At 39.4% G+C, this 23,201-nt stretch overlaps 2 protein-coding genes across 2 annotated transcripts in view; both read left to right on the top strand.

Moving 5' to 3' along the window:
- Window positions 1-4,150: 4,150 nt before the first annotated feature.
- On the top strand, window positions 4,151-16,862 carry LOC308312397 (uncharacterized protein; the record flags this gene model as incomplete). Its single annotated transcript, XM_080759002.1, has 19 exons — window positions 4,151-4,275; window positions 7,491-7,592; window positions 7,874-7,892; window positions 8,049-8,085; window positions 9,892-10,014; window positions 10,548-10,747; window positions 11,349-11,452; window positions 11,681-11,793; window positions 12,236-12,451; window positions 13,435-13,509; window positions 13,645-13,886; window positions 14,070-14,145; window positions 14,289-14,432; window positions 14,535-14,737; window positions 15,451-15,560; window positions 15,751-15,869; window positions 16,123-16,293; window positions 16,595-16,626; window positions 16,760-16,862. The coding sequence occupies exons 2-19, from the start codon at window positions 7,541-7,543 to the stop codon at window positions 16,860-16,862; spliced, it is 2,139 nt and encodes a 712-aa protein (XP_080615128.1). The 5' UTR covers window positions 4,151-4,275; window positions 7,491-7,540.
- A 507-nt stretch (window positions 16,863-17,369) lies between these two features.
- The window catches only part of LOC308313141 (uncharacterized protein), a 49,761-nt gene continuing 43,929 nt past the window's right edge, over window positions 17,370-23,201 (top strand). Inside the window, exons 1-16 of the mRNA XM_080760076.1 lie at window positions 17,370-17,383; window positions 17,521-17,542; window positions 17,645-17,672; window positions 17,789-17,873; window positions 18,128-18,274; window positions 18,611-18,822; window positions 19,021-19,121; window positions 19,280-19,392; window positions 20,331-20,498; window positions 20,604-20,635; window positions 20,775-20,872; window positions 21,006-21,028; window positions 21,127-21,148; window positions 21,252-21,279; window positions 21,411-21,495; window positions 21,615-21,749. Coding sequence (XP_080616202.1) covers window positions 17,650-17,672; window positions 17,789-17,873; window positions 18,128-18,274; window positions 18,611-18,822; window positions 19,021-19,121; window positions 19,280-19,392; window positions 20,331-20,498; window positions 20,604-20,635; window positions 20,775-20,872; window positions 21,006-21,028; window positions 21,127-21,148; window positions 21,252-21,279; window positions 21,411-21,495; window positions 21,615-21,749 — 1,272 coding nt within the window. The 5' untranslated portion in view covers window positions 17,370-17,383; window positions 17,521-17,542; window positions 17,645-17,649. The remainder of the gene's footprint in view (window positions 17,384-17,520; window positions 17,543-17,644; window positions 17,673-17,788; window positions 17,874-18,127; window positions 18,275-18,610; window positions 18,823-19,020; window positions 19,122-19,279; window positions 19,393-20,330; window positions 20,499-20,603; window positions 20,636-20,774; window positions 20,873-21,005; window positions 21,029-21,126; window positions 21,149-21,251; window positions 21,280-21,410; window positions 21,496-21,614; window positions 21,750-23,201) is intronic.

Raw genomic sequence — 23,201 nt, 5'->3', positions numbered from 1 at the left:
CTGCGGGACAAAGAAAATGGACAGATAATTTTTGTGGAAACCTGTTTTAGGGTGAAATAGGCTTAATTGGATTTATGTTGGATTTATGTATATTGGTGTAGAAAAGTTCACTCTTGTGTGAAGTGAGGGGCGCTCTTATCATCATACAATCAATCAGCATCCATCACATTCCGGGGTAAGCCAATCAAATCATCACAAATGTCATTTCCACATCCTATGTGGTACACACAAACACACAAAGCTGGCCAATCAAATCACCACAAACGTGATGCACACAAACACACAAAGCTAGGCATAGGAGGGAGGACTTTATACAAGGGGCTGCTCGTCGACAATGTACAGGGTTCAATTTGTTAAAGGTTCTGCAGTTGGATAGAGGTATGTGTACTGTATGTTCAAAACTAGATGTGGCTCTTCTAGTTCTGCAGGTGCTTTTTAGGATGAAACACAAGACCGCTGTGTTGCCATTTCACATGGGTGAGTCCCCATATATTCATCTGTGCTACTCATCCCACAAATGCATGATCATTACAAATGGGACATCATTGTAAAGGGAAATGCTTTCCAATAATATAAGATGCAATTCTACTAGTATATAATAACAGAGATATACAGTTCAGTCAGGACTTAACTTAAGAATGGATGGAATATATATACGTATTGAATATAAAACGAGCAATATATTTATTATAGTTTGGCGATGAATTTAATCTGCTTTTTAGGTACTGAGATCAAGCGCATCAGTCCCACTCCCAACCATAGGGACTCTGAATCCCCCGTACCTAAACCGCAGATCCCAAACGACAGGTGGTAGCTGGGGAGGAGGAGGGTGAGCAGCAGCGCAGCAGGGTGCAGGCAGCAGCGCAGCAGAATCAATGTGCAGCAGCAAGTAAGCAAGCAGATTGAGCAGAGCAAACTTTCTGTTTAAATAGCCGGTATGAAACTGGAACTTGTGTGATTGGATGAAGTGAATCATGTGAATGAGAACGTGAGGCCATTAACGGCCGGCAGCGACTGCACTGAGTTTCCTGACTGAACTTGCTCTGCACATGTCTGTGACAGGCGCGATGCTCATTACTTTTGAGCTGTTTGGATAGACACATACTGATTGGTGGTCCACAAATGACAAAAATGTTATTGCTTTTTCAGTTTAGTCACAAGGGAATAACTGAGAATGTGACAGATGCTAAATTTGATGTTTACCTGGTATCCTAATGACTTTGTAGAATTGAACTGTTTTCTTTGTTTCCTTGACCATTTCATGTTGTTTGTTGACTAGGATTCATACAGTACCAAGTAGTCTGATCTTGGCACTTTGTCGCTCTGGATAAGATTGTTAATTAAATGCAGCGTATAGGCTGCATCTTCACACAACGATAATATATGAATCCTTTATCTGTTCAAATGGAGAACAAACCCACCGCTTAATCCACTTATTGTATTGTGTTGGTCCCCTCCCTGCTTCCTGCAACATTTTGCCTTTGTTTGTATCAAAAACATAATAGCCAACACAGACACAGAGACAATGTATTGAGAAAGGTTGCGGCATAAAACCAGTCCAACTTGATCCGTGAGTGTGTATACGCATGTAGAGCAACACACATGGAAATGCATTCACATCTTCTCTTACATGTATGTACAGTATACGTCAACCAGCACTTGACTGACCTGGCCCTTAGAATACCTTGGACCTAACCTACACCTATGAGTGACAGTCTCTTTACATAAGTGTGGAATGGTATACAGAATTGAGTTGTTGTCTTTTGGCCTAAGTTGCATAACGGTAAATATCCCACACCCTGTTTCTTCTGAATAGAAGTTATCAATCAGATTGACCAACAAACCAAACCAAAGTAAATACTTAAGTTCAATTTAAGAACAATTTACACATTTACAGTTCAACTTTAACACCGTAGGCACCTGCTAAATGGATGTAGGTGACAAACTTTCTTCAGTGAAAGTATCAATAAAGAATCAGTGTAGATACATTTGTTCAAATAACACATGTAATTTGGCAGAATATCTAGATGTGTTAAACTGCCTATACTTCCTAGAGAGGAACCACTTAGATTTATTTACATAACGCTGTTATAACTTTTTTAATCAGGCGGCACTTTAACACTTCATATTCATATAATTGCATCACAGTGAATAGGAAAGGCATACTTCAACCGATTGCCAAGTCGCTCAACAGAACACAATGGCAACTCTCTGGCCTCTTAACCTACTGTAGATATCTAGTCATAGTAGATATAACTAGAACTGCACTCTGCCGAGTGCATACTTGCTTGTTGCACACTAGTAGGCCATAAATGGCCTACTAGTGCGCAAGCAGAGCGCGCAAGTACTTTCGACCGCTGGAAAGTATCACATCTCAGTATCTCTGTGAAGGAACGTTTGAAATGTATAATCATTACGTGTAACTATTTGCTACCTAACTACTTTTTTACAGAAAAATGAATCATTGATATGTGATGAAAAAAAAAGGTATATAAACTGAATTAAAATATATTATACAGTATAATTATTTTATTACTTATTGTAAATTGTCAATTGTTTTAAATGTATTTCATTTTGTACTATAGTGATATTAATACTAAATCATGATCAGAGTAATATGTGTCTCTAACTTCAATTTCTGTAATAATACTTTCAAATTTGTTGAAATATACACCATTGTGGTTACTTGGTTCCAAAAAGTGAAGCCAAGTTTTTTTCAACCGTAGGTTTGTGCCTGGTTTGCTGGGACCAGTTACAACATTACATCATCGTTGTGAACTGGGACCAGAGTACATGGTGTGTATATGACGTAATGTTGTAACTTGTAACTTGTAACTAGTCCCAGCAAACCAGGCACAGACTGTATGTAGTTGTTCTAGTTACAACTACATACAGAGTATGTAGTTGTAATTTGATTAGCAGTATACTGTGGTTACTTGGTTCCAAAAAGTGAAGACAAGTTTTCTTCAACGGTAAATCTGTGCCTGGTTTGCTGGGACTAGTTACAACATTACGTCATCCTTGAGAGAGTACATGGTGTGTATATGACGTAATGTTGTAACTTGTAACTTGTAACTTGTAACATTACGTCATATACACACCATGTACTCTCTCAAGGATGACGTAATGTTGTAACTAGTCCCAGCAAACCAGGCACAGATTTACCGTTGAAGAAAACTTGGCTTCACTTCGAAGAGACCAAGCGAAACTATTACTTGCGCGCTCTGCTTGCGCAAGTAACTACATACAGAGTATGTAGTTGTAATTTGATTAGCAGTATACTGTGGTTACTTGGTTCCAAAAAGTGAAGACAAGTTTTCTTCAACGGTAAATCTGTGCCTGGTTTGCTGGGACTAGTTACAACATTACGTCATCCTTGAGAGAGTACATGGTGTGTATATGACGTAATGTTGTAACTTGTAACTTGTAACTTGTAACTAGTTACAACATTACGTCATATACACACCATGTACTCTCTCAAGGATGACGTAATGTTGTAACTAGTCCCAGCAAACCAGGCACAGATTTACCGTTGAAGAAAACTTGTCTTCACTTCGAAGAGACCAAGCGAAACGATTACTTGCGCGCTCTGCTTGCGCAAGTAAATACTGCTTTACAGTGAACAAAGCCAGACGCAATTACATGAAGGTGTGGCCCCACTGCCCAGTTGTGCTGTACATGAATCAGTGTGTAATATTATACAACAGCTTGTTGTCTCCCCCACTCTCTTGCTGTTGTCTCTACCTCACACACATACTTACAGTAGAGGCGTGTCACATGCCGCAGCGGCATGCCTTGTCTTCATACTGTAGGCTAATTTATAAATCATTTTTTCCCACTTTTTCTTACAAAGTACTTAAAAAAAATACCCATAATTGACAACTTCAAATTAATTGAAATTGAAGTGTTGTAACAGAAGTTGCTTTTGCTGCACCACAGAGCATCACCATCATCATTTGTGCTTTCCCACAGACAGCTCTGAGCTGGTTCCACCTGTCTCGGGTGACAGGGAGGGAGGGAGGAGGTGCAGGGAGGGAGGGACAGGGATAGACAGAGAGACAGAGCGCGATCCCTTACATGATACCGTTCACACAGCAGGACAGGACATACTGCTCTTAGGATATACGCCTCTGAAGGATTTTAGGTAAGCTTTGATTTCTTCATTGTGCCTTTAGTACAGTAGGCTTTGATGTTACCTAATTACCATTTCAGAAACTCACCTTGTCATTGGATTTAGATTGGGTGTTCATTTATTTGTTTGCTGTAGGCTTGTAGGTATGTATTCTTTGCTGTCAGTGAGACATAACAATTGCTGTAGGATAAATGTGCGGTATTGGGAATGGGAACTTATAGGCTTAAACGTTATATAAAAATACTGTGTCGATTTCTGTCATGGAACATTTTTGCCTGCTCCTGTTGCTAGTATGCTCCTGTTTGCTGTTTACCTCTAGCAACAACTTGCCGGTTGATTTCAGATGCACAGATGAACTGGCTCATATACTGTATACAAGTATTTTTTATATTAAAATATACATTTATAGAATTTATAGAGTAAAATTAAGGAAAGACACATTGGGGTGTGTTTCATCCTACAAACACCGATGGTCACTTTGTAACAATCTGGCCTTAAAATTAAGTGTGTAATTAATGAGTATGATAATCATAATGTATTAGAAAATGTGATGATTGAACCATCATCATATAGATACCTCTCCTTTAGAATGCAGTGTTACACACAGAAACATCTTTACATTGTTAACCTTTTTTTAATCTAACTTTCAGTGTATAAGAAGTGTCAAGTTTATACATTCTGTGAGTTAAATTAACACTGTGTTTTACACTATGTAGGTCTACACAGCAAAGGGAAATAAATGTAGCCTACCTGTAAAGGTCTATTTGGTTTAATTTTATACTCGTGGAGTTAAATTAACAACGCTTACCCACTTCTGCATTCAATGATGAGACGATGAATTAACTTATAGTAGGTTTCATAATGAATGCTCAATCAGAAATTATTTATTCCATATCAGAAATAGCATTTGTCACCTTTTATAGATGCATACTTGAGAGATGTGTTTTTCTTTTACCCTTTTCACACATTATTTAGAAAGACAATACTTGTTGCTTGACCACAAATGTTAAGAATGTTATTTAAATAGAATTTTGTTTAGACAGCCGCTATGGTTTCATGTTTACCTGGTATGAAGCACAAAAGTTTGCACTACTTATGTGACCATTTACCCTGTCATCTATTGACTACGGTTCAATCCATTTACTCTGATCTCACACTTGGAGTTGCATGGCTCTGGATAAAAAGACAGTTTCATCCACTCATCTAGTGCCATTCAATGCCTCTACTTAAGTGGCATTATGACTGGAATAGTGCCTAGAGTCTAGGGCTAGGCACTATTCCAATCATCATGCCACTTACAGTAAGTAGGCTAAATAAAGATGGAAATTTCCATCCTAGAATGTGTCTCCACAGTGATTCAGATAAGCCAGTTATTCAAGTCAAAGTCAAGTACATATTTATGAGCCGGGCCAAGGAGACAAGTTTGTGTGTGTGTGCGCGTGCGTGCGTGCGTGCGTGCGTGCGTGCGTGTGTGTGTGTGTGTGTGTGTGTGTGTGTGTTCAAATTCATGAATTTGCTTTATTGGATTGAAAACTACCAGAAAACTGCAGGAGTGCTACGTGATTCTGAGTGATTCTGTTATCTTTCTGTTTTATTTTAACTAAATTTCGTCTTTAACAGGATAGCATTGCCTTGTTGAAATGTGCTAACTTGCTATGCCTTGCCTTAAAGATATAAGAATCTAGATAAAGTGCCCCTCGGGGCACAGGTCTCCACCAGGGCAGGTCAGGTTGTGGCCTCCTGGTGGCGCTATAATAGGCCAATGTGAAAAGGGTGCCATTTCTTCTTAGCCTTGGATGGCAATTTCACATAAATTGCACGCTGTGTTAGCCAATTAGGATGGAATATGAAACAGATCCGGCTTGAACACATGACTATAGAGATAGTGTGTAACGATTTGCGGGATTTTTGGACAGAATCTGGAGGAGTAATATATAAAGAATAAAGAATGTGTTTTTCAAAAGTCGGCCTCCTGGTGGCGCTATAACAGGCCGTTCTGGAACATTTGGGGCAGAGGTTCATGTTGGCATCCAGGGAGTGTGTGTGCAAAATTTGGCATCAACCAGGTTAACGGTGCCGGAGATTAGGTGCACACAGATGGACGGACGGAGTGCAAAACATACTCTTTCCCCATGCCTTCAGCCTGGTGGAGACAATTACAGTCACAAAACTCCAAAAATCTTTCTTATCTTGAGAGTTCTATTAATGAGTCCAATGAATGAATGAACCATTGTAAAGCGATTTGAGCACTTGGAAAAGCGCTATAAAATGCAATTCATTATAATTTCCCTTCCGCATTTCCTAGTCGCCTACAGTATGGCATGTGTAGGTGTCAACTGTCAATATTGCCTGCATTGCATGGTCCAGATAAGAACATACTGGTGATTATTGGTAACATTCGAAGCTTGTGGACTGATATAACGGATTGTATCTATATAATATTAATGAGAAATCAAGTAATCGATATACAATAGCATGCACAATGATTCATTTGTGATTTTGAATATGTTCAGTCCATTTGTCTCCTTGTTGTGTTGTGTTAACTTGTGTAGATGAAAGGTAGGGCAGCATTCTTTCAACTGATGCATCTATCATCACATAACCTTTTCACAGATAAAGCTACAGTACCATCTTTAAAATATCTCTCACTGACCAGACACACCTTGATGCTTATCTGCCCAAAGCTCTGCAACCTGTGAGCTTAACAATATGAACCAATTCCTATTCTGGTCATGTCATAGGACGGTGAACATTTGGCAAAAATGAGTCGAACATATAACACAGTAGTTTTCAACCAGTGGTCCAGGGACAGTGGTCCTTAAGGGGGTTCCAAGTGGTCCCCAGCTAAATGTAGAGTTGGTAACCACTTATAGATGAGGGCACGGTCACACTGCACTTTTATTCTACCTCTGAGGACGGATTCTGCCAATGCATCTCCATTCCCATTGAAATGCATTGGCAGAATCCGCCCTCAGAGGTAGAATAAAAGTCTATGTGTCCGTGCCCTGAGAGTGTAGTAAAATGAAACCAAATGGTCACGTAAGGGTCCATTTGGTTTCATATTACACTCTCAAGAATTGATCATTTGCCTGTTATCTCTTCTAATCCAATACCACAACAATTATGAAAACCACTGATTTAACAGGTTTATTTAGCAATCAGTGACATTGCTACAGGCCGGGGTCAACTCTGATTTATATCATGGAACAGTGTGAAATGTAAATCCACCCAACATTCAACAAAAGGATGGCACAAAAAACAATGGAAAACAAAGAAGAACAATATAGGCGCAATATAGGCCTGTAGGCTATTTGTTGACAGCTCAACCTGTTATGTTCTGTTCTGTTTCCCTCACCAGCAACGTTTCCCTTGAGAGTTCTCAGGCCTCATGAGAGCTTTAGTCACATTATGAGATCACGCTACCTCTTTCTACTGATCTATCTCCTGGCCATCTGCAGAGGTAAGGGCATCTCAGCTCGTTAACCTAGATACAAGGTTTTATTTTCTGATCCACACTATTTTAAAATAATACTTTTTAGCCAAGCATTTGTAGTTTCACCTTGTGCATTTTTTTATTTGCTAAATACACACCTACAGAGGTGAAACTACAATTCTGACATTATATACAAAGTAAAATGAATTCATCAAATATATATAGGTTATAGCCTTGCTAATAAGAAATCAGAAATCAACCTGATCCATATAGCCTTGCTAATCATCTATTTCATCTTCTTTCCACAGAGACATTGAGTATAGAAAGGTAAGCTGTATAGGCCTAATTTAAGTTAAGCACTGGTTTGGACAATACCGTACATGATTAAACATTTATTGAGTAGTATTGTTCTAGTAGCTGTGTGAATGAATGCCCTTTCCTTTCTTTTCAAATGCTTATCCCTTATGTAATCCAATGGAGAAGAAATGGAACCTGCATTACACAAGATTCCTGTGCTCAGGTACATTCAGCTCTTACACAAGAACAGCACGCAAGCACACAATCATGTGTTATACAGTCTCTGCACACGCTGCACAAGGTTATAATAGTTTTGTTTTTTTCATTATAGTTTAGTTTTAGTTAGTTTTGACATCTTTTTTTTCTAATTCAGTTACCGGTAGTTTTAGTTCGTTTTTAGAGCGAGTTTGCTAGTTTTTATTTAGTTTTTATTTAGTTGAAATGCTTAGTTTTAGTTTAGTTTTAGTTTATTTGTGGGCTAGGATTAGCGTGGCTACATGCTGCCGTACGGTGCTGAAAACTGCCGTAAAACTTGTTGGAGAAATGAGGAAATTAATCTAATGAATTTAGAAGGATTATTTTATAAATATCCTAAAGGCATATTATACATATTGATAAAAACTAAAACTAAGGGTATTTTGTCTATACTTTCAGTTAGTTTTGAGGACACACAATACAGTTTCAGTTTAGTTATCGTTTTTTAATTTAGTTTTAGTTTTTATTAGTTTCAGTTAACTAAAATATTTTTTTAATTCTAGTTCTCGTTTTTTATGTTAGTTTTAGTTAACTATTATAACCACACACGCACGCGCGCGCACACACACACACACACACACACACACACACCACACTCACACACGCACACACACACACACACACACACACACACACACACACACACACACACACACACACACACACACACACACATATGCATTGCATATGCATTGCATATCGTGCAGAACTTTGTTTCCCTTCCTTTGATCTTATCAACCCAAAACATAATCCTTTTGGGGAAGCCTAGTAATAATTTCCCAGAACTTCCACGGAAATCTGCCCATCGATCTCAAGTTACAATATCTTGCTAACACACACACAAGAACAAACAGCGACTACAATACCCTGCCACTCATTGCGGGCAGAGTAACACAAGTGCTGTGGTTTAGGAGGCCCTTTCTTGACCTATTGAACAATGACTTAAACATGATGACATCATCCAGGGATACCGGTGGTTTATGTGGATATGGGCACATTGTCTTGTTCAAAACCTTTAGCGCTATAGTGGAACAAAACACAATTGAGTGGGTATGTTGAAGCCTTCAAAAGGCACTGGAGGAGGTGCGTCAGGCAGCAATGCCCAGCAGGAATACCATCACCTGTATCTGATGTGGGAATTGTTGAAGCATACGGAAAGACAGAATTCCTTTCATTGTCAATAGAGGCATCTCATGAATGACAACACAGACTAGTCTAGGTTCTCTGGTATGGGCACAAATAACAGGGTATGTCAAGAGAAGGAGATTTATTTGATAGTTGTTGTAATTAATATAAAACCGCTACAGTTTGACAAACTGATTTGATAGTAGGTAGGCTACTGTCACTGACGGCTATAGTAAAATCACCTGCCCTTGTTCTACAATGACTAAGCAGTATAGCTAAACTGGTCAAGTCACATACCAACAGCATTGCGATCTCTAAATTGAGAAGAATTAAAAACATTTACATCTTTATTTGCTGTTTGCAAACCATTTATCTTTATTTATCTTGATGGAACATTCTATAATGCTTGATTCTTTTTCCCCCTTTTTTATTTTTTAAACTTTTTTACTTAATTTGTTGTAGACCCTCAGTGAATTGAAGTTTCTGAACACTATAGTCACCCAATGAAATGTGTAGTCCAATCTGACGTCAGAATAGATGCCACCATATTTATGTTTTTTTTTAACACTTCTCACTTATATGTACTGTATAAGCCATTTCCATATCATCTGTATTTATATCGTTTTTTCTCTTTTCACCAAACCTATAGGTCTCTGATCCTACCTCACACTTCCTACATTGCGTGGGACTGCCATCAACAGACACGGGAAAAGATCACATGATGCGGCTGAAAGGAATCATCGATGCTGCCTTGGACATCTACACCTTCATGGTACATTGGCATTAACAATACCAAAGGGAGGTTCTAGACTAGAAAAGCAATAGAAGGAATGTAATGTTACAATGCATTCCAATGTGATATTGTCAATGACTTTGAGGACAGGATATTCGTCACAGAGTGACACCATTACAGTTTAGTTATTTTGTTAACCCATTAAAATCTGGACATTATCTATTAAACCATTATCTTATTCTTTTCAAAATATGTTCAAAAATAGAAGATCTGCTATTTTTGAAAACTCTTTGAAAATTCAGGGGATCCCTGGAACAAAATATTTTGAGATGGGGTTGGGCGGCCAACGACATACATTTTTGGAGGTCCATGACATGAAAACGTTCGAGCCCCAGTGATATGACAACACACGTTTTTCAGAAGACGGTTAGGATTTAGAAAAGGAAAATCTGAATAGGCCTCGGGTCTGCTTAACGTGTCAATCTGTCATGTGGATTTGTTAATGTGTATTATTTACATGCATACAACTGGAACACAACATTATTAATCATTATTACTACTTATATCTCCAGAGATCCAGCGTGGCCGGAGTGCCAATTCTGTCCCTGGCGGGAGAAGTGGAATTCACGCCAGGGGCTGAAGCCTTCCAGGACCAGGCCCTGGTCCAAATGTGGCTGGAGATCAAAATTAAACCTCTGCTCAACTCCATCAACAAGCAATTTCTGACCTGCCTCAGCACCAAGAACTTCAGCTGTGAAACCTACCAGACTGTGTATGTTTTTAATTCAGTTCAAACTTTATTTCAGACTATGTGTCCATATCACATATCATAATATTACAATAAACAAGATGCATTAAAAAAAGAAAAAGAAAAAACATAAATTCAGTCCAACCTACAGCTAGCCCACATCATATGCTCACCGTCTGTAGAGGCTGTTGCGCCAATGTCTCTAAATCATGGGAGAGTACTGATTAGAACTCATTCACAGGGTTGATTAAAATCACAATAACACAGTCCTAAACTAAACGACAAATGAATTTGTACATCAAATTTCTTAAAAGGGTTTGACAGGTATGCACCCCCAAGTTAACATTCTTGGTACCATCTTGGTACTCTCAGCAGCAACCGCAAAGTATCATTGTATGCAATTCTTTGCACGCTGCATGCTAAGTTGTAGTTGCACCACAGGTGAGCAGTATGCAATGGTGTGCTCTAAAAAGTGAAAACTTGACATCAAGAGGATAACATGTCCTTTTCTTTCTGTCTCCATAGCTTACCAACTATACTGCTCTGTCTCTCTCCTGCTACAGTAAAGTGTGCATAGTCTGCAGACATATCTATCTTCTAACCTCTTTGAACTTTGAATCTGCAGGGTGAAGGAGCTTAGCCATTACTTCTCGGAGATGGTTCCCGCCAGGCAAAAGTGGATCTATACATTCTTTATGTATCCCTTCCTGGCGAGAGAGGGACTTTACGGTACAACTTATGCCAATTAGTTTTATATAGCTGCTGAACATCATACATCATTGTGTTCAATTGCTAAATATTACACCTGGAGATAAGCTAACAATGTACTACTAACGTTAATCAAAAATGTTTTGTCTTCCAATGTGTGTGTGTGTGTGTGTGTGTGTGTGTGTGTGTGTGTGTGTGCGTGTGCGTGTGCGTGTGATTTCATGGTATCATGCATGCATATGTGTATAGGTTGTGTACATCCAGGGCAGAACAGTGAGGAGTGGCTGATGAAGAACTTTGGTTCCTTCAAAGCTCTTGCTCGTATGGAGGACTTCTCAGCACTCAACATGGTCTTCAGTGGGGTGAGTTCACATCACTGCATCCATGTGACTCCATTATGGGCTTTTACTAACATTGGGAAGGGCTTTAAAAAAAAAAACTCTGTCCTATTTGTAGACCATTTGGGTGGGTAAAAAAGACCGTCATTATTCCACGGTTAGTGTCCTCCTGTTGTAAAGACACAAAAACAAAACAAAGACAAAACAGTAAAATGTCAACAGAATAGTTTGAATTACCGGTTTGCACCTCCGGACGCAAAACGTAACGTCCGGGGGGCAACAGATTAATTAGACAAATTCCAAAAATGTTTACATGCATCCACCCTTCATTTGTGATCCAAGTGGTGAAGACGATGATTACTTTTAATTGAAAGTCTTGTATAATATATTACATTTAGAAGTAACTTTCCCAACACTGTCTATGAACATATTGACCTTCCCTCTCTGTGTGTTTTCCGGGCTGCAGTTGGAGGTTCTTCACCTGCTGTCCCCAGAACAAAAGGCGGAGCTGCTACTGAGGCCTGAGGTTGCAGGCCTGGACAACGGGACCCTCAGCCTGGTCTTCCACAGCTTGATGACCGGTGTTCCTGGGCCTACCCCCACCCACAGATACACTTACCCCCCAATGCCTCCACATAACCCCTACTCACCGCCATCACCACCACAGAACAGCTTCAGAGAGGTTAGCTTTAGATATTGTACATCCTATCAATAAACCCATTACCAGATTGTTGATTTTATAACCTACCTGCTATCTTTATAACCTTTAAACAATATTATGTTGTTATTTTTTTCTTTTTGAGGGGCTATTATGTCCATGTTTTGAGTTTCTTAAAGATGGAGTGCCACCATTTTTTTCCACCCTAAAACATGATCATCAGGTATTATTACAATATAAGGGGGAAGAACTTTTTCCAAAAAGTGTACAGTATTTGTTAAAATCATGCTTTTATGTGGACACGCCCACCAGTTCATTAAGTATTCCATGGTTTGCCTGGTGGGTGGTGATGGATGGTGATCCACCTGAACTGAAGCCGCACCCACAGCTGTAGTTGTATGATAAAGGGGGAGGGGTTAGGGGAGGGGCTGATAACGTGATGTCACTACATTACTGTTTACTTCATTGGCCCGTTTGACTGTCAAGGGTTCAGCCTCCAGGAAGAAACCCTAAATAAAAAGTTAATACACCATTGCACATAAAAACAACTCCAGGGTGTCTAAGTACTGTCACCTCATAGACACATGAAAAACTGGAAAAAAACATTTTGGCACTCCATCTTTAAAGTTGTAAAGTCATAAGATTTGTCACGCACGTTACCGCAGTGAAATTTGTTCTCCGCATTTGACCCATCTCTTGGAGCGGTGAGCCGCAGCCAAGGAGCGGTGAGCTGGAGCACTCGGGAATCATTTCGATTAGTTTATTTGACCCCCAATCCAACCCATTGATGCTGAGTGTCAAGCAGGGAGGCATTGGGTCCCATTTTTACAGTATGGTATGACCCGGCCGGGGATCGAACCCTGACCTCCCGTTTTCAGGGCGGACACTCTAACCACAAGGCCACTGTCTAGCCTAGTGTTTGTATAATGAGTTGTATGGATGAGATGATGTATGATGATAAGAGTGCCCTCACTTCACACGGGTGTGATTTTTTTAATCACTTGCAGGTGATGCATGGGTTGATGGCAGCTTTCAAACCAGTTGGGAACCTCGTCAGTGAGTTTGTGTCTCTCACACGTGAGGTACATACAGCGAACATAAATACATATATACAGATATGAGAAGCCATTTACTTGTTTGACTTGTTTGTTTATTTTAATTATTCATATTACATCTGCTAACCTGACATGACTTCCTATCTATCTGTTGTTCTCCAGAGAAATGTATCCGAGATAAGAAGCACAACTCTGACCCAGACCCTGCTGAACTGGACCCTAGCTGAGATGGCAGTCATGTACAAGCCACACAATACGTCCATAGCCCCACCAAGGGAAGAGTTTGACGTGACAGATGTGGAGTATTGGTACAACCACGTTGTAATGCCACTATTACGGAGATTCTTACCCCCCGGGCACGGGCAACTCCCTGACCAAATCAAGGATGCCTTCCACAAAGTGTTGTAAGTACAATTAAGTATTTTCTTTCATAGATGTGAAGTACAGCCTCCATATCTTTCCTGGGTTACCAGAACTAGTTTGACTAAGTTAGTGGACTTCTTTTATGTCCTTTGTAAGTCCCTTGTTTTGTCTACTGTCCACTACTGTGATGATTATGCTGATTATTGTGCTGGCTTGTTGAACAGCTATTTGGACATGGGCAATGACACCACTGAGGTCCAGGATACTTGCAGCATCACCCTCGAAGAAAGATCATGTGGCGTGAGAAGGCTTTACCATTTTTTCCGCAGAATGAAACAAATGTTTTTTTATTTAATTTTAAAGAATTCCAGATTCTATTGTAGATGATAGGAAAGTCTTGCCCGGCATACATCCATTATCCTTCTCCCCATCTCTTCTACCAGCTTACCAACGCAGTGGAGAATGTGGCTCGTGTCATGCACTGCGTTGTCCGCAGCAACCTCATTATGTCAGAGGAGACGATACTGAGAATGATCGAAGAGCTGACTGAAAGGCTCAACCTACTGGTCGCTGAGTTCTCCACAGCGGTAAGCCTCGGGCGGTCACTGGTGGTCCAATTCGCCGCATAAGTTCCCTTTCAGAGCCAAAAATCTATATTTTACGACTCTGCTTTTCCCCCCTCATTTTAGAACTTCGGTGAGCTTGCGTCCCACTTCAGAGAAGTGTTTGCTCAGGTGGAGTCTCCGTCCCTGACCCAGGAGAACCTGGAGGACCCAGACTTCATCAGGATGTGGTTCCAGATCAAACTGCTGCCTCTGCTGCCTACAGCTCCCACAAGCCTCCTCTCCTGCCTCAGCCGCAAGAACTTCACCTGTCCTGTTTACCACGCCCTGTGAGTTAGTCGTCCCTTTTAAAGGGAATACTATAATCTCCTCTAGATCATAAGTGTTTACCGTTTCCTAAACTTACTTTCTTTACTTTCGATGAATTGAGTATAAAAGGACCCCAATGGAAGCAAACCAATAAGCTTTCTTGGATTCATCCTTTTGACCTTGTATCGTGCTATACTTACTGTGTGGGTCTATCCAAACTGTTATAGTATTCAATCATTGAAACATAACAAATACACCAGTAAGACGCGCAAACACGGGAAGCGAACGCAGCTCGTAAATATTTGGGTTTTTTTAAGATTTATTTTTAAGTTATTATTTTTTTAAGTTATTTTTAAGTTAAGTTTTTAACTTGGCCATAACCATATAAGGAGTCCCCAAAGCAGCTATACGTCCAAATATGGAGTGTGTTGCATCAATCACAAACAAATCACTCAGCTCCATATATGGGCACAAAGGGGGGGACACACAGACACACACACAGACAGACATGATCTGCTAGGTATCATAGTAAGTGCTCATTGCGTTCGCAATCATGAATGATATTATACATCTTTTGAAAAGGTATTTATGAAAATCTTCTGAAAATCTTTTTTTCCCCTCCTGAAAATCTGTTGATTGTGTGACTCCAACAAAACCAAGCAGGATATTTACTTTACTTGAAGTAAAGAACTCCTATAGAGAATAACACATTTCTTTGCATTGCCCGGTCCAGAGTAAAAGAGCTGAGTCAGCATATGCGTCGCATGGATCCCGATCACAAGCACAGCCCAGTGATCTACACACACTTCATCCATTCCTTCTTGCTACATCACAACACGTCCGGTAAGTGAACTGAGTAGTCATAGCTAGAGACATGAGAACAGGCTCAGAGGCCCTTTATTCACCATTTGTCTGCACTGCAAATGTACAGGAATTTGTGTTGGTTTCAGAGTACTTTTTGACTAAAACATTACTCATTAACATAATAGTACTATACTTTATAGCCTACATTGACTTATGTATTCATCTTCAGATCCTCAGTGTGTCTCCTCAGCCAGTCATAGTGCGGAATGGCTAGAGAAGAACTTTGGATTCTTCTCCATGTTCGCCCCCATCACAGACTTCTATGACCTCAACCGTAACTTCTCTGGAGTGAGTGTGGAAAATCACAACATTTTTACTGGAAATTAAAAGATTTGATTGTTTGTACTTAACACAAAAAATGCTGTAACTTAATAACCTTTCAACTTGGCCTATATTTTGGGCATGTCATCACAGACAGGAACACAAGATTTGCGAGTGTGACATTATAATTCAATTTCGTATTCAGTGGTTAAATCTCATATCCTGCCCTCTCCTATTATGATCTGTCTGTCTGTCTCTCTCTTGTCTTAAACGTGTCCAGCTGGAGGTTCTTCATCTTCTGACTCCGAGGCAGACTGCAGAGCTGCTGCTGTTGCCTCTTCCTACTCCTCCAGAGAAAGACTTCGTCGTCCATGCAGTGTTTGACCATCTGACACAGTCTCCAGGAGACTTTCCGGAGTTCCTGCACCACCTGCTTCTACTCGCTAGAGAGGTAACTTCATCCTCATCTGTAGAGCATCTTACGATAGCTTCAAAGATATACAGCTTTGGCCTGGGCTCAGCGGTCCAGGCACCCTGGCTGTGTGCTGCTGGTTCTACTCCCGATCCTGATGGCCTTTACTGCATGTCACCCCCCCATCTCTCTCCCCATTTCCTGTCAGTAGGCTGAAAATAATATAAAGGCGAAAGCCACAAACAAACATTTAAAAATAAATATACAGCAAAATAATAATAATATGTATTATTATTTTTATTATTTTTATGGACTAATATTATAACATTTTATTTTGTAGGTTATGCCACCCTGTGATGTCTACCAAGTCATGTGAGTGTGTTGTGATGCTGTTAAATGGCTGTACATTTTAAACCTATATTTTAGAACTGTTATCTTACCATGAATGTTGATGTGTATTCTGTGGTGGTAGTTGTTGAATGCATGTCACTTTATTGTGTATCAGTGTGGAGCGTCTGTACGAGGTCATACCGTATGTACCACCAGGGATAGAACCAGCCATCTGGGCCAGCATTCATGACCTGAGACATTCTGCACCACAGGGTTAGCAACACGCACGCACGCACGCACGCACGCACGCACGCACACACGCTCATGCACGCACGCACGCCCGGCATCTTTGCATAATATGCATGCATGCCTGCCCGGCATTTTTGCATAATATGCCCGCATGTCATGCCGGCATGCATGCATATTACGCAAAAATGCCGGGCAACCACCACCACCACACATAAACGCACAAATTAAAATCATTAAAGTCATGTACACAAGAGCAAGAACATTTAAACTTTAAAGGAATTGTTCACCCCAAAAATTTCTTATTTTCCATTAATTACACAACCAATGAAGCCTTGAATTCATGGAGATTGTTTTGTTTTTAACTCATTCCTATTCTAAGCAGATAATTTGATGACCGGCTGTGTTTCCCGGTAGGAGACTCAAACTCTTTGAGTCTTCAAGGCATCGAAAATAAGTCATATTTTGGTGAATTACTCCTTTCATTTATTGCCGTTTTCTAAACTTTTTCTGTGTTGATTGGTTGACAGGTTGCTTGACAGCCAATTTCACGGTGAGATTTAATTTAATACTCTCTACTACTACTACTACTACTACTACTACTACTGTAATTGCTAACATGGTTATTGCTCTAATTTGAATTCCTTTGATTTGATTATCTTTATAAATTGTCTAACCTGTCATCCACAGTGCCCAGTGACTCACTTCAATGGTAAGAGCACTTACATACATATTATAACACATAAATGAGCTACTTATTCCAGAATTCATAAAGGAGCCTTATTTACAGTACTTTTTGCCCTTAATTTAACAGGTAGTATGATCTGCAGTGGAGTTTACACGTAAGTCATTCTCCTGTTATGAGCATTTTCTATAATATATCAGTGTTGACCCTGGTGAAATATTTACTTGTTTATTAATTAATTTGTATTTTTATTTATTTCACATCTATTTACAGCAATGAACTGCAGCATTACTTGGACACAACTGGTCCCATGGATTTACCCTGCAATTTTACCCTTGAGCAATATTCATGTGCAGAGGTAATACTTCCTTGTTTTTGTATCTATTTAGATCAAAGAGGACGTATCGGCATAATCCTCATGAGTAGATTTTAAGCACTACCTTTCTTAACTGGATAAATAACCATATTATGCCTCATACTGTAGGCTACATAAAAAACAGAAGGTAATTCTTGCAGATTGAGTGCATTAAGTGTGACAGGTGTTTGATTAATGTCCTCTTTCTTTTTCTCCCTTTGTCTTGTCTGCCTCTCTCTCTCTCACTCACACTGTAGTTAAAGAATGTCACAGCGAATCAACTGGTGTCTCTTCTGCAATGTCATCTGCCTGGTATGAGCAGAGCTTCTAAAGTTACATGGAAGATGGTGCTCACCAAGCTGTCCTCTGTCTTGGACCCAGCTTTGGATATAATTGCTAAAAAGGTTTGTGGATAGACTTGTTTCAAAGTGAAAGTCAACAATCTTTCAGCTTTTCAAGATCCAAGTCTCATATTTTTCTGTTGTTAATGTAGATAGAATAACTCAACGTCAAGTGATCAATGAATAATTAGCTTCGGAAACCCAGAAATTTTTTTTCCAGGAAGAAGAAAAAAAGAATAATAGACTTTTATTTGCATTTGTATTTTTTTTAATACAATGGACACACTGTTGTGTTTCTGAGTGGCCACCAGAGGGCACTACAAGCATTGGTAATCCGTTTTAGGGAGAAACCTTCTGAATAACTCTAAATAATCACCTGTTCAATTGTCTTTCTCTTAGTCCCTGACCTTTATTGGTCCATCAGCCTCTATGGTTCTGGATGTAATTGGAGAGATGAGATTGGCGATTCTGACTGATGAACAGTTGAGCGACAGCGAAGTAATCAGGAAGTGGTTCTCTGGACGTTTGAGAGGGTTCCTGCCATCTGCTTCAGGAATGTTTCTATACTGTCTCAGCAACAGGAACCTCAGCTGTGACACATACCAGCAAATGTAAGCATAAAGCTGGAGAATATTAACATTATATTAGACTGTCACCAATTCTTCACATCTGTGTAACTCTATGACATCTATGCATTTTGCATATGTTGTCGAAGAGCTTTGGTCACTGTAACATGTTACTCTCACAATCTTTATATTGAATAATTGTTTTTTTAGTATTTCTCATTCTGTGTGCTCTTTGGTTCACAGTTTGAAGGAGTTTAGCCATCAGTTTGACAACATGACCTCACATCAGCAGTATTTGGTCCTGAAGCAACTAATCCTCCCTTTTCTGTCCCAACCACAGTCAGGTACAGTACTGACTACAATTTCTAAAAAAAAACTGGCTCTCATTTCCAAATCTGTTTGAGTGGAATCTGTTTAATTTTAAGGAAATAGTATTATACAGTATTTTGTGTTTCCACTTTTATATTTGAAGGCCTTAATGTTTCATTCTGATCCCCTCCAGACCGAGGCTGTGTGTCCAACAGCAGTGTGTACTGGTTGGAGAACAACTTTGGGCCATTCTCAGTCCTTGTGTCTGTCAGAGAATTCCTGAATCTCAACCCGGGCTTCTCCCCTGTAAGACATTAGTGCTGCTTCTTCTTTTTTTTTTTTTTTTTTTTTTTTTTTTATCAAAGTTTTTTAATGATTTTTCAATAAAGCATACAACATTTTTACACAAAAGACTTACACAAAAGAAAAAGACAAGAAAAAACAAACAAAAAACAAAACACAACTAGCAGTCAAAAAAAATAAAACCCCTGGACAACACCCCTCCACACTCCACACTCGTGATTATGTCATATGTAATGTATAGATACAAATTGTTACTGTCTGCAACAATCCTTTGATATATAAATAAAAGTAGTCCCAATGTCCCATATCTCATGGAACTTCCCTTTGACGTTGTTCCTCCTGTCTATTGAGTATTCAAAGGATGCAGTTTCAGTCATAAGTTGGGTCCAGTCTGTGTCCAATCTCTGGCGTAGCAGAGCTCTTCCAGTTTCTCAGTATCAACCTATAGCTGCAGTAATAAGTCACCAATGCATGTTGTGCATGTTGTGCCTTGGTGACCTCCTGTGGCAGCACCGTACGATCTCCCAAGAGACATAACCTTGGGCATTCCGGTAGTATTAGCCCCATCCAGTCTCCAAGTTTCCCCAGTACCTCTTTCCAGAAAGGCAAAACCACAGGACATTCCCAAAAGGCATGTAAAAATGTACCATTTTCCCTTTACATTTCCAACACCGTTTGTCTTCCACCAAGCCCATCCTAAACAGTTTCACAGGGGTATAGTAGAATCTATGTATAATTTTGTAATGTATAAATTTGCTTTTAATATCCCTAGTGGCCCACCCAACTTGGAAATTATATTTGGCCATTTCTCTTCACTTATAGTGCTGCTTCTTACAAAACATTGATGAATTTTTAGTTGAGAGATAATTAATTACCTTGTTACTATCAAATAAAATCCAGTTGCGGTTATATTAATGTTTTCCTTTGTTATTTCTGTCCAGGTGGAGGCTGTAAGGCTCCTGTCTCCAAAGCAGAGTGCAGAACTTGTGGTGTTGCCTCTCGCTGAGAAAGACTTTATCATCAATGCAGTGTTTGACTACATGACTGAGTCTCCAAAGGAGAGAGGATTGGCTGAGTTTGTGATCCACCTTGTTATGTTCTCTGGAACGGTAAGAACTATAGTATGAAGTAATAATAATAATAGAAACAGTATAACTAACTAATAACTATTTACATTTGGTTTAAAATGACAACCTCTTTTTGTCATTTTGTAGGGAAACATTTCCTGCTCGTCATTCCAAATAATGTGAGTTCATATTTATCTATCTGATTTGTCTGATGAAGACCACTATAGTTTAACGAACCTTAATACATCTTTTAAGCATTTAATATCATGTATCTATATCATGGATAAATTATATTAACTTCAACTTGTTTGCTTTCAGTTTCACCAGACTGGACCAGGCCATGCCTACTCTTCCTTCAAGTTTAGCATCACTGATCACATACAACAAGTTGGCATTACTTCGGCAAGTTCCACCAGGTAATATCTTCTATCTACATGACTTAAAGTGACGTTTCACTTTGCTGTTGTTCATATTTACATGTAATTAGCAGTGATTGTTTTCTATCGTGTTTGCTATTATCAAAAACGATGTGCTCCTGTCTTTTCCTAGGCTGCATCACATACAGTGGAGCCGTAAGTACCTGGAATTGTATTCAGAGATTAAAGTTTAACCAGAGTATTGACTGAATGTCTGCAAATTCACAACCATTTCACACTTTTTCTTTCCCAAGTGCAACATTACTCAAACAAATGGTAAGTGTGTTGTGTTCTTGATTTTTTTAAATCATTTTGTTAATCAATTCATTCATTCTTTTGATTCATTATGATTATTTCATTTTCTCTAATATTTTCACAGAAACTGACATTTGTGTTGGAGTTAACAAGTGAGTTTCCTGAATCAAATAAGTTTAACCCATTATCATCATCTCACTTTTAATTTTAATTTTCTTTATAAAGTATTCTTTTGTTGCAATGTAAGACATGTTTTATCTTCTTTTCCATTCCTCTACCCTAGCACTGCACTACAGCACCTCCTCAACAGTGGACAGATGAATGGACGTTTTTGCAACTATGGCATTAAAGAATACGCTTGTGCTTCAGTAAGCCAGTCCCACTAACGTCTTTAAGATTTAACTCAACAACACATTTTACCATCTTGACTTCTTTAAATGTTTCCTGAATTTTGTTCTGTTCTACTCTGTCTATTATCTCCACATAGGTGTTCATGTTGACAGCACAGGATCTGGCAGCAGTGATGAAGTGTAACTCCACTGGTTCCAGACCAGTCTGGAAGCTGTTCCTTTCCAAGACCTCTGGGGTGTTGGATGCAGCTCTGGATCTTCTTGCCAACACGGTACGAAAATGAGTTCTAACCAGACTGTAAATAAACTCAAATTAAACTACTAAGTGTCATACGAAATTACGAATCACTGAAATGAATGAAAATGGCAGATGAAGTTAGATAACAAAAATGCTTCATAAAGCATACTGCACACCTACAAACAGTTACATGTACAGTTTATTGTTAAAATGTCCTAATGCAATTGGCCAAATACTTTTCAAAAGTCAAGCACTGCACTGGTCGACAAGTTGTCAAGTTGAGAACTTTTTTTAATTAATAAATTATATCTATTACAGAGCCAGAAATTGTATTATTCCATTCTGCAAATGTCCTCATATATTGTCATTCATATTTAAATAGAATACTATTGATCCATATGTCTTTCCCCTAGTCCATGACCATGACTGGTCCATCAGCGTCTGTGGTTCTGGATGTGATTGGAGAGCTAAGAGTGTCGATGCTGACTGATGAACAGTTAAGGGACAGTGCTGTCATCAGGAAGTGGTTCTCTGGACGTTTGAGAGGGTTCCTGCCATCTGCATCAGGAAGGTTTCTGCAATGCCTCAGCAGCAGGAACCTCAGCTGTGACACATACCAGCAAGTGTAAGTGTTGACCTGGAGACCTTTTACATACTTTTATTACATGGCTTGGTTGAATGCTTGATTCTGATTGGTCAATCGCTGAATTCAGCAGTGTGTTATTTCTTGATAACAGAACGCTCCGCTCTATAACAGACCGCTGCCTAGTCAAACCCTCTGAGCACCAGCTTGATTTACTGCTGTCTCCAACATGACAGCCATGTAAACAAACACACACACTGTGAAACTGAGAAATAGACTAGCAGTACCCGAAAATTGATTCTATTTGATCAACTCACTTCCTTAGGTAGCCATGTAATAAGCAGGATAATATCTGGCTAGGTGGTCATTGTCCGGATATAATTCACCTTCAGGGTGATTAACCTTAAACTCCCTTTCTGTGAATTATCTCCTGACAATGACCACCTAGCCAGTTATTATCCCTTACATACCCTTTCAAAGGGAAACCATTAAAGCTCGGTCCTTGCGTAGCAGGCCCGGGTTTCAATCCAACCCGAGGTTTCACTACAGCTATCAATACAAGCTTTAGATGCCCCTCAAAATATCTTAATAATAATATTATATTTCTTATTAGTGTGTTTTGTTCAAGAGGTTGAGTCCCCAAAACTAAAGTATCTCCCACAATGTTGTTTTTGAGGGGCACTATCCCGTCCAATGCATGGCTTTTGAAGATTATGTCATATGGCAGCCAATTCTAGGGACATTTATATTTGTGTGGTAAATGGTACATTTATATAGCGCCTTTATCTGAGGCGCTTTACCTAGATTGTGCATTACATTCACCCATTCATACACTGATGGAGGAGGAAACCATGCAGGGCACTAACCAGCGCATCAGGAGCAATTAGGGGTTCAGAGTCTTGC

Source organism: Protomyctophum bolini, assembly GCF_963924005.1.
Source record: "Protomyctophum bolini genome assembly, chromosome: 3".
Classification (NCBI taxonomy): Eukaryota; Metazoa; Chordata; class Actinopteri; order Myctophiformes; family Myctophidae; genus Protomyctophum; species Protomyctophum bolini.
The sequence above is the reverse complement of the archived record's forward strand: the minus strand, read 5'-3'. Positions and strand labels throughout refer to the sequence as shown.